Consider the following 17148-nt stretch of genomic DNA (forward strand, 5'->3'; position numbering starts at 1 on the left):
TTTTTTTTTTTTTTTTTTTTCAGCAACTGCAAGGCAGCTAAAGTGCTGCTGGTAGCTAATCAAAATTAATTAATGGTGAAAATGTTCGGTCAGGATGCTCATTATATTGGCTCCAACAAAAATATTGCCATTTTGGAAAACAGGTGAATGATTTTGAGAAGAAAACATGTTCTAAGATTTGATGACCGCCAAGTCAGAAAGCTTATTTTCACCTCACAGCCCATATCAAGCAGTGAGATTGTTAGGCCTCTGAGAAAAAAAAAAACCAACAACATAGAAATTACAAAACCTCTTCTGCTCTGGTGGATGATCATCGAAAGTTTGGGTCAACCAGTAAGGAGTGAACTCATCGCCTAGTAAAAGGAGGTCATGTCTACATCTGCGATTCTACCACCTGTTAACACCATCAAAATCACGAAGTAGAATCACGTTACTGCCATTGTAGCGAGAGCAACACACTGAGAATGCTTCGAAATAAGCGTTGCCATGGACTCGGTAAGAACTTCCAGAGCTAGAGTGACCCAACCTTGTCGATGATGCGCATCATCAGCAGTAGCCATCAACTCATCATCCATCACCTTTGCCAGAAAATATACAATAACATCATTATTTGGATGTATGATATGCAAACATTCCTATTTACCTGAAATGGATATCCAGTGGCCATGAAATTAGATGTAACTATGAGCAAGCAACGGTGTCATCTTTTGTACAATACTGCCTGAGCAGAAGCACTCAGCATCGTGTGTGAATGTCACCGATAGAAATTGAACTTTGATCTATGTTCAAATGGTTCAAATTTTATTGTGGTGCGGCGCAACTCGAAATTCACGCAAAATCAGGCGCGTCATTTGATCCCCGACGCTCTGCTAGTGAATGAGCAATCTTTGAACTTTAGAGGGCGATATAGCTTTTGTACACAAAGTCGTCTGCTAAAATCGTGGTTGATCTCTAGCTACTACTCTCGTAACTTTAGTGGTTTGCTGCACACGCACGCTGCGCTAGCGCTGCGCTCCATAAGACGCCGCTCTGTGTTGGTTTTAATATGGCTGCCTGTTTCCCGCGATTAGTCACAGTTATTTGTGGCTTTTTGGCAACACTGACCGGGTATATCGTGGATGGGGACGGAGTTTCTCGGGAAGGGTTTGTATTAGCATGCTATAATGTGTTTGATGGTACGCCTGTCACACACATTGCCCTATTTTTAGACTCCACTTTGGGTTTCTATGCGGCACCAACTGCAACTTTTCTTCTCTTGTCACCCGATGTTAGTTAGCACAGTTACTACGGATAAGAAACTGGAGTGTATTTTCGGTCAATATTCAGTCTCAATATTAAACGCAAATTTTACCTCTAACACTCGGATTCCACTTGTATTTGCTCTGTAAAACACCACGAGTATAGTAATTTAGTCTGTATTTATGCAGATAATGTAGGTCTCCTAACACTTTACTTTCCTTTCACAATGTACAGAAATGCCCACGCACAAGAGGGAGAGTTTAAAATTATGATCAGGATGGTTGGATGCAAAAAAATTTTGATGAAAAGCCAAAAACTGTAAAGTTAATGCCGTCAGTTGCCATGTTGCCCTTTCACCCCTGGCCCTCTGCTTAATGCAGAAAATCTACCTACAGCAGGTTTTAGAACTTGTGAGTGTGTGTGTGTGTGTGTGTATTTATTTATCGTTTTATTTTCACAGGGTGGCTCCGTCAGTGGGTTAAACACTGTTGTTCTTGGAGGCCCTGCATGAACACATAGGGCCTACATACAAATAAACACAAAAATGTATGATAATCATTCAATACCAACAACAAAATCATATTTGCAGTATCAAATCTGTATATATCTTAATAATATACTGTATACTGATATATATTAAACTCAAAATTTAACAAATATTATGCAACACATTACATCCTCATATCCTTAAATTTCCCCTACCTCAGAAAAATGTATGTGTGTGCAGGTATGTATAAAAATTTATATTTGTGATTACTGGTACTAGACATATACACTTGGACAACTAACAGTACACTTGAGATCTTATCAATTAATGAATGGGGTGTAGATAATCTGGGAAAAGACACCCCCATCCCCTCATGCCACTCACCCCCACTAATTTTGCAGTAAATACCACTGTAACGTTACACTATACCGAGAGTCTACCCTACCCTTGCGGGCCTTGTTAACTAAGCGTATAAAAATTAATATTTGTGATATGCATTGCATGCATGGATACACGCATACATCACATAATATGTAGACAGTAATCTACATTTCACAAGACTGTTCCAAAAGAAATTGTCACAAGAGTCTAGTGTAGAACGTAATATTTCAGAATGCCAATTCAGCATATTTTCTCTCGATATAGATCTAGACAGGGTTTGATAAGCCTAGACACTCGTAGCTTCATGACACACACTAACTGCCTCTCGTCCCACAGGCCACTGTGTCTCCACTCTACAAAGTCTGAGCTAGCAATGCTAACTACCTTGCAACAACATGATCAACATGCTCAATATGATCATGCCCTCATACAGTATCTAAATTCTACTTCTTAGGTTAAAATCTATGTCACCCTGTGTGTTTAAACCCTTACAAAATTTTCACTCCAAACAAACTACATTAGCAGTATCAACATTTATTATCAAAAACATTGTGTTTAATGTTGCTCCAGTCGGGCAAAATATTAGTCATTCACAGCTAAATCAATATTTTTGTATTGTATGTATTTTTATAAAAAGTATAGATAAGTGTGTAAATCTAACAGTGAGTTTGGGGAGTCTGTACGTTGTTCTGTCTCCATCCTTGTGTCAAGTGCATAGTGTTATTAGTGTAGAAGTTCTAATAGTTTGTATAGAAAAAGCTTTGTTGTTGTTGTTTGTGGGTGACTTGAGATATTAAGCCCCCACAACCATTTCTGGCCCTGACAAATGGAGCACGTAGAGGTATTTACTGTGACAAGGACAAGCTAACAGTGATGATTTGTTAAGCATGTGGTGTGGGGGACACGAAGGATGCCCACCAAGTATTTGCCTATTATCACTGGTCGTAGGTACCAATTGTCTCTCATATCTGCTTTCAAGGCAAGTCGCCTTCCTATCCCTCATTCTGTATTCGGGGGGGGGGGGGGGGGGGGGGGGTATTGCAGGTACATGTGACATCTCATCTAGTTGACATGTGGCAATTCTCGGGTTTGTTGTCGCAAAGTGACATTTATGACATAAATGATCTCTTGAGGCCTCAACATTAAAAGGTAGAGGAAAGAAATTTAAGGAATAACAAACTTCCATCCCATTCTAATACTAATAACCTGTTGGAAGACTAGTCCTGAGTATACTTGGGCATGTGTCTAGATGGGAAATCCATTTTGTAGCAAAATCAGCTCGTCTTTAATGGTTATTGAGGAGAAAGTTGGTAGAAAATGTGATGCTTGTGAAAGAACAGTGTTTGGCCACATTTTAGATGCAATACAAAGATGGTTGCTAATGAATTTGAGAAATATCATATATTCTGATTTTTCCAAAAGAAGTTTTCATTTAAGAAGAATTGTTGATTTCATTTTCATTTAGAGAAGTGGTACATTAATAACACTACACAGCTTTGCATCTGATCTTCTGTCCAATTCTTAAGTGTTAAGATAGAGTTCATTCAAAAAGAAAGCAGGATGTGGACATGAGCTCATAATCATTTCCAAAAGTGAATATCATCCTTTGGCACAATTTTTGTGTCACATGCTCAATAAGGAAAGAAACAAAAACAGGACAGAGAAAGCCTGGAGTACTATTTTTAAGCAAGTTTGCTTGTGATATTGGAATGTTTGTATGAAAAAAGGTCATTTATGCAATATGTGTCCTCACAGGTATAACTCCTCTATTTAGTACTGATCAAAGTATGTTTTGATTTAGAACTGATTTGATGGGACACTCCCCAAATATGCACAAAAAAAAAATCTTTTGACCACTTGACTCTAGTGAAAGTGAATATCAACTTGTTGGTAATTCCATGTGTATTTGGATTTTAGATGTATTACAATTTCTTGTCAGCAATCTACCAGTGATGATGCCATTCTTGTATCATGACTTTTAATAGTTTATATTAAGTGCTGAAACTCTTTTGATATAGAACATTTTGTGAGGAAATCTAGTGTCTGATCTACTTCTGAACTCTGGAAGTACACATTATGTATGTGAGGACATTGGCCCCACAATTCCTGCATGGGTTTGCCATCAAGCCTTAATAGGTATCCTGAGGCAAGCCCCTGGACCAGACCACAAAACATGTTACTCTTTGAACAATTTTCAGTGATACCCTGTTGAATTTTAATGACTGCTCCCCATTTTTTTTTTCTTTTTCTTTTTTTTTTTTAAATAAAATTTGGTAAAGGAGTTTGCATTGTGATATTCACAATATTGGAACCGCACATTCACACCTTATGGATTATTTTCTCAGTTCTGGTAAAGAGCAAGTGAAGTGAACCTCTGCTCAGGATACACACAGTCATGAACTTAATGTTTTTTATGCATGCTGAAGGTAAATATACTTTATGTCTAATTAATGCAAATCTGTGTAATATGAACTGTTTATGTCTTGGTAAATGAAGCAAGTTACATGATGCAAAGACATTCAGTCAATCAGAAAGTACGGTTTTATCTCTCCTCATGTCAGGTTTTTGCCTATCTGACATCTGCATGAACACAACCTTTTTATTTTTATCTTCTGTGCAGATGTCACTATGATGTTGATGTTATTCAGAGTTATCATGTTGGTAACAGTCCCATCATCAGCTCTCCACTGGTCGCGGATATTGATGCAAACGGTCACCCTGACATCGTCATAGCTACATTTGACGGAACAATCAGCATCGTGGAAGGGGGCAACCTGAAACCACATTCTGGATCTCACTGGCCCAACCACTTCACCAATAGCACAATACATGCACGTCCCATACTGGTAGGTTTCAAAGACGTGTTTTCCTCAATGCTCTTTTGTTTGCTGTCACCTGACCCTGATCAAGTGTGGAGGCTTGGGGCTGTGGCTGTTGTTCTGTAACAAATGTTGCACTTTGTTTACACCTTCTTTCCATTGTAATGAAAGTTTGTAAAGTTTGTTTGACAATAGCGTGGCAACTGGATGTGAGACAAATGTTGGATCGTTCATGACCCACCCAAATAAGGGATGATTTGAGTTTGTAAGTTTCCGCATGTGACATGAACAGAAAGGCTATTGCTTGTTTAAAGTTCTCTGGATTGATTAGTGTTGCATGAAATCTCAAAATACATAAGATTCTTTCTTCATTTTAATAATATAATATAATTGGGAAAATTAAGTACTTGACTTTATAGTATGTGTACTCACATGAGTGGGTGCTGCCAAGCTGGGATGGTTTGATGTCAATTTCTCCATGTCTGGTGATTTCATCTGTTATGAGGACTACATGCTTTCCTTTATTATTGTGGTACTCGAGCAAAGCGTAGCTCTAATTTTATACATCTTACAGAGCCGATGAACATAGATTGATATATGAAGCTGATATGTAATGAAATTAAATGTAATATTTTTTTCTATGGATTGACATCAATTTCATGTGTAATGTGTTTCAGGAAAAGTAAGCTTGAAACACTGCAAAAAGTTCTTTAGGAGTATTATTCATAGGCAAGTTATCCGGTAGGTTTTTTTCCTCCCCATGAATGTGCGAATGTTTGGATCCTGTGTGTTGTAATAGTAGCCTTGATAACGGGTATTGTTCTCTTTACAGTTTGATGTGGATGGAGATGGGCACAGAGATATAGTAATATGTACTACAGATGGAGCAGTGATGTATATCAGTCCTGATGGATCTCTCCTTCACAAGAAAACACTACAGGTACTTATTACCTTTTAAAAGTGATACATTATTCGCTTTCCCATAGGAAAAAAATTTGAATCCATGACCCTCATCAAAACTAATTTGGGGTTATTGATTGTAATCATTATGTGCAGCGCCCCATTTCTGGAATAAATTACTTTCACAAATTAGAAATTTAACTTTAATACTTTCAAATCAATATTCAAAATGTATTTGTTCAATAAAACATTTGCATTTTCAAATATCAGGTGCCTCAAGAATTGTTGCCGGGCAGTAGAAAAAGTCTGTATAGTTTCTACTTTCAGAATTCTGTGTTTTAATGTGTATTATCCATATTGTACCAGGAGTTGACTTTTACAAGAGAATGGAAACAGAGAGGGTAACACACAGTCCTTGTCTTAAGGACAGTTGACTGCTAACGTGACTGATATTGACAGACACTACCCACAAGGATGTGTCATCACCATTTTTCGCTGAGTACTTGGTCAGTTGTATGGAAGGACACATTAAATTGAAATCACATGTGTATTTACTTGCCTGTTAAGGAGTGTCCTTTGAAACAGGAGAACTTGCATGTTAGATTGTCATGCTGACAATATACCAAGCTGCATGTTTGATTAGTTAGGAATGTGATTTTGAGTGCTTTGCTCATTCAAAACTTTTGATAACCATTTTTGATTGGCAACAATATCAGTAGCATGGAAAAAAAGGTGGAGTTACTACATTCCATGCTATGCATACATATGTATGGTGCTCTTCATCATGTGAATGCTCCCTATAGCTTGCTATCCACACACGCGCAAATGTGGTTTGCGATCAACAAATGCCTCGGTATATTCTGTGTGCGTAGTATAATTAAGATTGCATGTATCATGTGATTGTGTGTGTCTAGATCTCACCAGTCCAGGTTTTAGTTGAATTGCAAAAATGGCACATAGCCAAGTGGACCTATGGCAACCGATGGGTGTTTTCAGCACTAGTCTGTGACACAGTTTTATGATATATTTTCTAGGATATCTATGTACAATATGTTGATATTTCAACAACATTGTCTTCATTACAAGGTTGTGCCATGATGTATCTGGTGAATTGCTGTCATGATCAGGCACTTTCACTGTGCTGCACGTCAAGTGTATCCATATTGCCAGCAAATTTAAACCCATTGAGGACGGGCTGATTTTGCTGCAACACGCATTTCCCACAGACACTTGCCCGAGTAAACTCGGGACTGGTCCTCAACGGGTTAAGAGAGGAAGCAAAAGTTTTTGCACGTGAAGAAAAGGATTGTTCATTGTGTGGTTTGTAATGATTTATGATTAAAAAAACAAACTACCCCTGGATGCACATGTTGATTTCAAAGCATCCATGTCTTTTAAGGAGTCCCCATACCTTCTTTTAGACACCTCAGAAAACACAGTTGAAGATACAAGGAAAGAGTAAAATTTGGGATGTACATGTTTCTAAACTCTTAGATTGCCAAAGTCACAATTTTGAACTATATTATTCATACATATCCCGAAGAGCAGCAATTTGTCTGACACGTAAAGAGTTGACACAGTAAAGTAAGAAAGGGAACCCAAAATATGCAAAGCAATTTAGAAAAAAAAAGAGATAAAACAAATTGATGGAATATTTTGAATTCTCACTCCTGAAATTGTAAATAGTTTGAGATTAAAGTTACCGGTAGACAAATATAAAACCAACTGTATCATCTTTCAAATTTAACCCGTTGAGGACGAGTCCCGAGTATACTCGGGCAGGTGTCTATGGGAAATGCGTGTTGTGGCAAAATCAGTCCGTCCTCAACGGGTTAAAGAATTTTTAGATGACATCCAGTAGCACTCCTGTCTTTTATGCAAAACTTTACTTTTTATAAATGTGCTTAACTTCTGTGCATATCAATGTAAGTCAAGGGAACCCTTTTTCTTTGTTTTCTTTTGCTTTGTTTTTTTTTTTTCTTGGAAGGGGTATCAAATCTTAGTTTTCTCTTTTAGATGTCCATGAAAGTTAGACATCATGAGATATGTGTAGTGTTTTAAATCCACTTTGAATGAGAAAGTCACATTTTTTGCATGTTGAATTTACTCACCCCGTCCCCAGCGAGTTTGCCCTGTTGGAGAGGAAAACATACACCATTACCTCAGTGAGTGTTCTGAACACATTTCATTAGTGGACTTCCCATGGATTTATATTTCACTTAGGTAGCTTCCTGTTAAAAGATCCAGACCAGGACATTCTGCTGAGAGAAAAGTGTGGTTTAAGCTGGGCATGCCTAGCATACTTCAGTGTTGTATCAAATAGTTTATGTTTACAATTTCTCTTTACCATTTAAAAAGTTTGAGTGATTTTTTTTTTTTGTTGCATTAAACTGCAAATTCAGAATTATTCTGGTACTTTGCTCAGAAGTGAGTTTTGAAACAGTCACCTTTTCCTTTCAGGTTTATGGTGAGATGAATGTTTTGTAAATGATGAGGGAAGATATCAAAAGGGGCAAGAACAGAATGAAGAGTTGACACAGTATTACTGTACAAGCTGAAATTTTCGCGGTGGTTTTATTTTCGCGAATTTCGCGAATCGCCTTTGAACCGCGAAAATAACAACACGCGAAAATAACAACGCGCAAATAGTTACGTTCAGTTAGACCGTTGCAACCGCGAAATTAACAACACGCGCAAATGTCCTCCAAGTAGCAATTCGCGAAAATATCTGTACACGAAAATTTCAGCTTGTACAGTATGTGTAAACAACAAGTATATTTTGAATCACTAATTTTATAATAAATTTAGGGTTTAAAAAATGCATTTGCTATAAAGCTTGAAATTATAGAAAAAAAAAAAATAGGATGCCAGTACACGTATTCCTACGTGGGTGATGCATTATCCTGTGCCATGATAATGTGTTACATTGACTGATATTTGTCAGATTGATATTGTCAGATAGTATCAGACCATGTTTGAAGATGCAATTCAGTGTCATTTCTTTCTTGATTCATCAGGGGTCGCACTTAACTTTTTTTTAACTAGCCAAGTGGACTACTTAGAATCAATTTTGATACTGAAGCAATATTTTGGCTAGCCAGACGGACTAGTAACTTCAGAATTTTATGATTTTTAGCTAGTCCGACATGATTTTGGGTGGCCAATGGCCAGCGGACCATCGCCAATTTCGAACCCTGTTCATGTCATGAAACCGTCTGTTGTACCATACTGGTGTTGAGCAATATAATGGCACCATCTCCCAATTCATTCTACAAAGCATAACTTGATCTCTCCTTTTACTCTCCTGGGCCCTATTTTATGAAGAGTTAAAATTGATTATATAGTTAATTTCAACTGTAAGTCTATGGCAGTCTGTGATAAGGAAATTTAAAATCGATTTTATCTTTTGATAAAACGGGGCCCTGGAATATATATATATTTGTATATGACACAGGAAGATACACGTACAAATATGGTGTACTGCCTCAAATCAAAACAAAGGAATAAAAACCAAAGAGTTTTATGTCTTCACTTTAACCATTTTACAGAAGTTGGAAAGGAAAGTGAAGTTTAATAAGCTGAGAGGTCCTTATGACACTCGGCAGTTGTTTGAAATATTATTACATGCCATGAACTTGCACAGCTTTATTAAGATGTATGAAAGTATATAGATAAAGCAGAGAAAATATAGCGAAAGTGATTTTAAAAGTAAACCAGGTAACTATGAGCCTCTTGCTTATTGAATTATGACCGTATGAAGAGACACTTAATCATCAAGTCCCAGATTCTCATTGTGCAGTTGGTTATTCTAAAATATCTTATCTATTATTCATAGTCAGTATTTTACAAGGAAGAGGAATACATTTCTCTTTCATTTGAGCTATCTGCTGTTCATTTACAATTGGTTGTTTTGGTTGTAGAATTATAAAATCCTCTTAATCACTATGTTCATAAGTGATTCTTAAAATGGCAACACACTTTAGAGTATTACACTTCTTGCTTCTCTCTTAAAGGCACAATTTACCATTTGCAGATGAAACAAAAACCCATCATTAGTGCTTTAAAATAGGTCTAAAATGCGAGTTAGGGATAGAAACAACCACTGTAAAAATCTGAATTGGTAAAATAGATGTTAAGTATTGTTAAATATACAAAATGTGAACAATAGTTATAATAGAAATGTTTCCAGACTAAACCGTTCACAGTTACGGTTTGCTGAGAAAAATACAGATATCTCCTTCTATTTTAGGCTTTATCGCGAAAATTTTATATGATAGAATGTTTTGTGGTACAAGAGACCTACACATATGTATTAAGTGCCATATCCTGAAATTCTTTTAAATCACTGTTCCCAAAGGTAAACAGGACCTTTAAAGGGATTGTATAGTTTTGGTTCAGACCTAATTTCAGGTTTCTAACATTTTTTGGTGAGATAATGAGAAACCTCTTATGAAATATGAAAGATCATGTAATTCTATGAGGAATTCAACGTTTATTTGATGAAAATTGGTTTTGAAATGGCTGAGATATCCAAAAAAGAGCGATTCTAATAAAGTGTGGGACCCACACTTTATTATGATCGCTTTGTTTTACTTTGTTTTTGGATGTTTCAGTCATTCCAAACCCGATTTCATCAAATAAACTTTGAATTCCTCTTAAAATGGTATGCTCTGAACTACATGTATATCATAAGTGTTTCTTGGTATCTCGCAAAAAGTTAAAAGCCCAATTCTCATCTCCACCAATACTGTACCATCCCTTTAAATGGACATAATGCAGGGCTGCACACTAACCCATTTTTTCTACCAGTCTGACCTGTCTGTCTGATGAGTAGGTACCCAGTTTTTCCATTCTGTACTGGTCCTTTCCTAAAAAAAAAGTTACTGGTCCAACAGTGATTTTTACTGATCAGGGACCGTCGGACCAGTGCTAGTGTATAAATGTAAGTTTATTTGATGAAAATTGGTTTTGAAATGGCTGAAATATCCCGAAACAATGATAATTTAGTAGAAGGCCGTGTTACCCACCTTTAAAAGTTTTTGTTTTAATTTGTTTTTGGATATCTCAGCCATTTCAAAATTGATTTTCATCAAATAAACTTTGAATTCCTCTTAGAATTGTATGCTCTTTAATATTTTATTAGTGGTTTCTAATTATCTTGCAAAAAATTAAAATCTAAATCCCCCATCTCAACCAAATCTATACCATCTCTTTAATGAATTCTACTATTTCCATCTAATCTTTCTCCAATACCAGATATCCAATGGAATTCAGAGTTACCAATTAAGTAATTACAAGGTGATTATTTCTGAAGCAAAATTTATCCTGAGGACCTAATAGCATTAAGTAAGATGACAAGTGAGGTACCCATGAGAGTATTAATCATGAACTGTGAAGTAGCCTGGCTCCAAAAGGCTGCTTCAACAGAGAGTTTCACTTAAGATTATAGTCATTTGTTTTGATTCCCTAGAACATATTTAGAAGTGCAAAGAGAACTAGTGGCTTACAATGTATCTTCAGTAGGCAGTCATATTCTCTGTCATATGATATTATTATTTCCCCTTCACCATAAAGATGTTTCTAGTTTTACATTTCTGAGGAAAGGTCTGTACCTACAAAGTACCTCTACAATATGCCAGCTTATGAAAGGAATCTTAATTTGTTTTGTTTGTTTGTTTGTTTTTGCTCTTATGAAGCACTGTAAAATGAATAGCAAAAATTATATAAAAAGATAGATAAAGTACCAAACCACAACAATATGCTTTCTGGGTCTTTGTGGGGTTCAAAGCAGCATGACATGCATCACACTACAGACTGTACACTCACTGTTAATAGAAAATTGGCAATCCCACTAATACTACTCTTATCCTGTGCATGGGGTCATACTTATTTTCTCTTTAAGGGTTTCACATGGATGTCCCTTTGGATCCAGGTACCACCTTTAGCAGTGATTAAGCTGAATTGTTTATGCACCCAGTAATGAGATCAGTTTCACTTATAATGCAGTAACACGTTCGTTTACTTCCTGCTTCAAAGAAAGAAATTATGGAAAGGTTAACACTTTTGTCAAGGCAGTGAATTCCACGAGGAAGGCATTCTAGCCATGTATGGATTAAAATAAATTTTAAACACCCACAAATCTTCTGAAACTCCTTTGTACAATGACCAAGTTACATTTGTGATTGTTGCCAAGATTTTTTTTTTTTCTAGCATGAAAGTGGATATTCTAATACTGGAGCAAGCATAATGTTCATGAAGTGCTATTTAGCCATCGAAACTCTAAAATTATGACACAGAGTGCAGTGGGGTTTTCACTGAAATGATTCTTAGTCTCATTAAATATGATAATTATGATACTTATTTGCTGGGAGCTACAATTCGTTACCAGTACATAATCTGGGAGATATCTAAAGAGATGGCAACTGTACTTGTTTTGTACTGGTTTCCATTTATTTAAAAAAAAAAAAAAAATCACAGATTTCAAGAATAACATTGTTTTTCCCAAATTATGACTACACATGCCTATTGCAGGAACTGCTGTAGGAATGTTGTTTTTCCACCCAAAATATGCCTTTTCAGTGCTCAGAATACAGCACAGTGTTTTAAAGTTTGCATCCCTGTATACAGTCAGGCTTTGAAGAGGTGATCAGTATGCTTATGAACACATAGTGATTGCGATGAAAGTGATGGTGATGGCAATGTGGTGATGGATATTATCATTATCAGTTAATGAACTATCAGATTTGTGGAGATAATGATTTGGAACCTGATTGTGCAATCATAAGAGTGCAGCATCATTTATGACATGTTGCCCTACATAGCACAGACAGGCTGTTCTTTGGAACTGCATGTAACATGCTACAAGTTATACATGTATACAGTTGGCTTGCTTTCTGTGTGTTGCTGCAAATTCTACATGTATAGAGAAAGCATGGCCTGAATTGTCATAACACAGTTACTCAGTATTGTATTATCAATTTGTGTCAGCTTTCTTGGCTGTATCAAATTAATGCCTGGAAGATTTAAGTATGAAAGGGATGTATAGCCCTAAAGGAGAAGGGCTCAGATAGGCGATTAGGTAAACACTATGGCCATGCTGTAGCAAAACTCACATGACACTTTAGTGTTGCAAGCCTTGTCTGTGGAATGACTTCATGCCTATTGTAGTTCATGGAGAAGTACATGTAACACAGGTGTATGGCATGTGAGAGTGATGAGACATCCTTAGTCAAATATGTAAACCTGTGCTTGGACACCCCCAAGGACTTGATGGTTTGTAACCGATCATCTCTCCTTTCACATAAAAGGTCCCTACACACAGGAGTGTATTAAAGGATGTATTCTAATCTCTGCTAATTGCCCCTTTAACCATGGTAGTACAGTCTTCCATGTTATATGTTTATTCATTTAAAAGAAAGAGAACTGGCTTCTATTGTGAAAATTGATCCAAATGTGTGCTAAAAACAATGCATGTGATCGCATTATGTTGTTTGAGATTTTGTAGGGTATAGCTTAAAACTATCACATCAGTCTTTTTAAGCATAGATAGAATTTACCCCTCACCCCTCAAGAAAAAGAAAGAAAGAAAAAACAACAACAACAATTGGCAGCATATTTGACAACAGGTACATGGATGTAGGACAGTGTTTTGTTCGAGGTAATCTGGGAGGTTCACCCTTCACCAAGACTAGGCTAACAAGACATGGTCATGCAGGCTGTTACAAAAGAAAAAGAAAGTAACAATTAAAAGAATTGAATGTGAAATTGTGCACGTAATGAGACTGAAACCCAGCACTGTGAAGGATTGTACGCTAAAGGAAAGCTTTTCTGATATCAGTGCAGAAATAGAAGTTTTGCAGCTTTATGATTGGTCATGATTGTGATGAACAAATCATAAATCAAATGTTTTGAGAGGCTGAATGTCAGTATGACACCTAATATGATATTTGATGGGCATCTCTAAATGACTTTTGATCATGTGACTATCACCTAGATATACTTTTCTAATATTTATCATACATTGTTTCATGCCTTAGATGTCTCTACTTTCTATAACTAAAGCCAAGATTTGAGTTTTCTTTATGACTCTACTTAAAGGGAAATTATCCCAAACAAAGATATTAGGATTCAGTGAATCCAGAAATATTAGAATAGGTCAGTGAAAGTCACAAAAAAGGAAGATCTTTTTGTTCAAAGTGAATTGCACACAAAGCCTTGACTTGTTCTGACCTGTTTCATGTAATATAGTATAGTGCCTTCTGCCTACTTAAAGGATGCCAGTCAAGTGCTCTCTCATTCTGCTAGAAAAATAGAAATATGTGGATTCTCCCTCATAACCTTCCACTACTGACATCAGGGACTGTCTTAACCTGTTGAGGACGAGTCCCGAGTTTACTCGGGCAAGCGTCTGTGGAAGATGTGTGTTGTAGCAAAATCAGCCTGTCCTCAAAGGGCTAACCTTCTTATCCAGTGATGACGGCACATGGATTTAAGCAAAACTTTACATAAAGGTTCATTACTTTTGAATGGCTCATTCTGTTTTCCTCAAACTTCAGTGATCAATGCATACTACTAGTATTTTTGAATTTTCTGAATGCCCATGAATATTTTGGGTAAAATTCCCATATAAAATGAGAGTAAGGAAAGCACTCCATTATTCCCTTGTAGTGGAAATTATTCATTCCAAACACAAATTCATCAAAAAAACTCAGAATGTTGTTGTGTGTATTAATGACTGATAATCTGTATGCCAGCAACATTACAGTCAAATGACCCAAGATGGTAATTGTGAAAACCAGAATAGAACACCATAAAGGTGACCTTAATCAGTTTTTTTCCTTGAATGAAGACTAGCAAATTTCTCCCAGACTTTTGCAGATCTTTTGCTTTTGTATCATTTTTTGATAAGAGAACCTCTTTTCTTTGTAAATTCTTTGTTTAAAAAAGAACTTGCTGTAAAAACCTGCCTTGATGTGATGTGTTGCATGCTTGATGTTCTGCACACCTTCAGCTGTACATCTTCCTTTTTTTTTTCAACTGCTAATTTTGTGTTGGTAAACCAACATGCATTGCTTTCCTGATTCATACAACTATGTTTAGTGTTTTGCGATCCTCTGTGCTTTATATATAGCAAGGTTAAAGTGAGTGATCACACACCAAGCAAGCCTGTCACTGTGCCAGTGTTTTTATGGTAGTAGAAATCAAATCTACATAGCAGTACTACTTGCACTCACTTCCAGACTCAGGGTTTAATCTTTAAAGGACAAGTTCACCTTCATTAACATAAGGATTGAGAGAATGTAGCAATATTAGTAAAATACATCATTGAAAGTTTGAGGAAAATAGGACAATCCGTTCAAAAGATATGAATTTTTGAAGTTTTTATGCAGTCACCGCTGGATCAGAAGACTACTGCAGTGTATGATGTCACATGCGTACAACAATATAAGGAAAATATAAAGAGAATTTCACAAAATTTCATCTTGTGAAAAAGGTGCACATCCCCTTGACTCATTACTGACATATGTTATGGGTCATATTATTCCCATTGCCTTTAGAAAGAGGCAAGTCAAGCGCTCTTTTATTATGCGAAAAAAGTGAAAATATGTTGGATTTTCTTTACATTTTCTTTATACTGTTGTACTCATATGACATCACGAGCCTTATCGTAGTCTCCTCATCCAGCGGTTCCAACACACAAGTTTTAAAAATTCATAACTTTTGCATTGATTGTCCAATTTTCCTCAAACTTTCACTGATGTGTTCTACTAATATTGCTGCATTCTCTTAATCCTTATGTTAATGAAGGTGAACTTGTCCTTTAAAGGGATATCGCAAAGAGCATTTGGTCAGAAATGGAGATGAGATAACAACTTACAAACAGTCTTCAATGTGCTTCACTGAACTATTACCTTGGGATTTATCATCCACTTTGCTATTGATGGTATGTCATCTCTTTAAAGTGAAAATCATATTGATACAGATCCTTCACAATGTGCATGATATGATGTTCATAAGGTACAGTATATCATACTATTTGTAAGCATGTTTGAAACATTATGATTAGTCAATTCAGGGCTGCATGTTACAACTAACTTGTGAATTAGATGTAAACTAGAAACTTAATGCATCAAATTTAGACCAGTACTATATATTACTTGACATAAAAATGTGGTGATTGGTGAATGTTTTTGTTGTTGTCTTTTATGTTTGTTTTATAAATTCTGCTCATTATTGTTACAAAATCTAAGTGAAAGCTGAAAATCCGAATTGTCATAAGACAGCGAGATCAACTCAATTCAATTCAGTATGATTCCAATCAATCCAATTCAGTTTGATTTCATTTCATGTAATGTATTGCAAAGTTGTGGCTTAGGGCACTCCATGAGTATGAATAGTTCGCAGTATACATACAAATCCCCCTGGGAATACATAGCATCCAGCTCATCAGAGCTGTGGGGACTGGCGCGTGATGATTCACGGGCCAGCCAGTGGGGATCGTCTGAGCCCCACTCCCACATGAACAGACGTCATTTGGAAATACCTCTCTCATCGGTGTTTTCTTCTTGAGATCACATGATACATATCTACAAAACTCATCTTGGCTCTTCTCCACTGCCAGATTTTTAAATTTTGCTTCTTTTTTTTTTTCTGTGATGAATAGAAATGCAAGAAATGTGACAAGTGAGTCAATTAGTTCTAGAGTAGATTTGAGAATACATTGAAATTGTTTACAAGGACATTTTATTCTTTTTCTTTCGTGAAAATGCAGGAGAATTCATTATAGTAAGAATTTTTGTGAGAGGATGAGAAAGTGAAAGCTTTGACTTCTTGTGACTCCATCATATTTTGTAATACAAAAAACTTGTTCCGGAGTTTTTTCTTTTCGAGAGAAAAATGCAACCCCTCCTCCCAAACAAAGACATTATATGCCGGCAGGAACAGCTCATTCTTGTGTTACACATTCTTTGCAGGATCAATTAGTCATCAAATGAATGATTAGTAGAATGTAAGCATGCTTGATGTTTGTTGTATTTTATGCATTTGTGACATATGTTTGCATGTGCAGTTTTCCGTGTGCTTTCTCAGCAATCAGTTAGATAGCATTTCCCTTTAAGTTTAATAAGCGAAAATGTACAATGAATGGTACTATCAGATATGAACCTACTCCTTTATGCTTAAACAAAATCAGTGATGTTTAAAGAATTCCTTGTGAGTACAGAGATGCAGTCAACCAGTGGATAGCGACTTGATGTTTTATGAAAACACTTTCATTTGAAACATACAGATGTAGTCAGAACATGACTTGGGCAAATATAGCTA

The 17148-nt window shown here is 36.3% G+C and overlaps 1 protein-coding gene across 1 annotated transcript in view; it reads left to right on the forward strand.

Moving 5' to 3' along the window:
- Positions 1–3848: 3848 nt before the first annotated feature.
- The window catches only part of LOC140245969 (uncharacterized), a 50156-nt gene continuing 36856 nt past the window's right edge, over positions 3849–17148 (forward strand). Inside the window, exons 1-3 of the mRNA XM_072325423.1 lie at positions 3849–3862; positions 4728–4953; positions 5759–5866. Of these exons, the coding sequence (XP_072181524.1) occupies positions 3849–3862; positions 4728–4953; positions 5759–5866 (348 nt within the window). The remainder of the gene's footprint in view (positions 3863–4727; positions 4954–5758; positions 5867–17148) is intronic.

Source organism: Diadema setosum, chromosome 1, assembly GCF_964275005.1.
Source record: "Diadema setosum chromosome 1, eeDiaSeto1, whole genome shotgun sequence".
Lineage (NCBI taxonomy): Eukaryota > Metazoa > Echinodermata > Echinoidea > Diadematoida > Diadematidae > Diadema > Diadema setosum.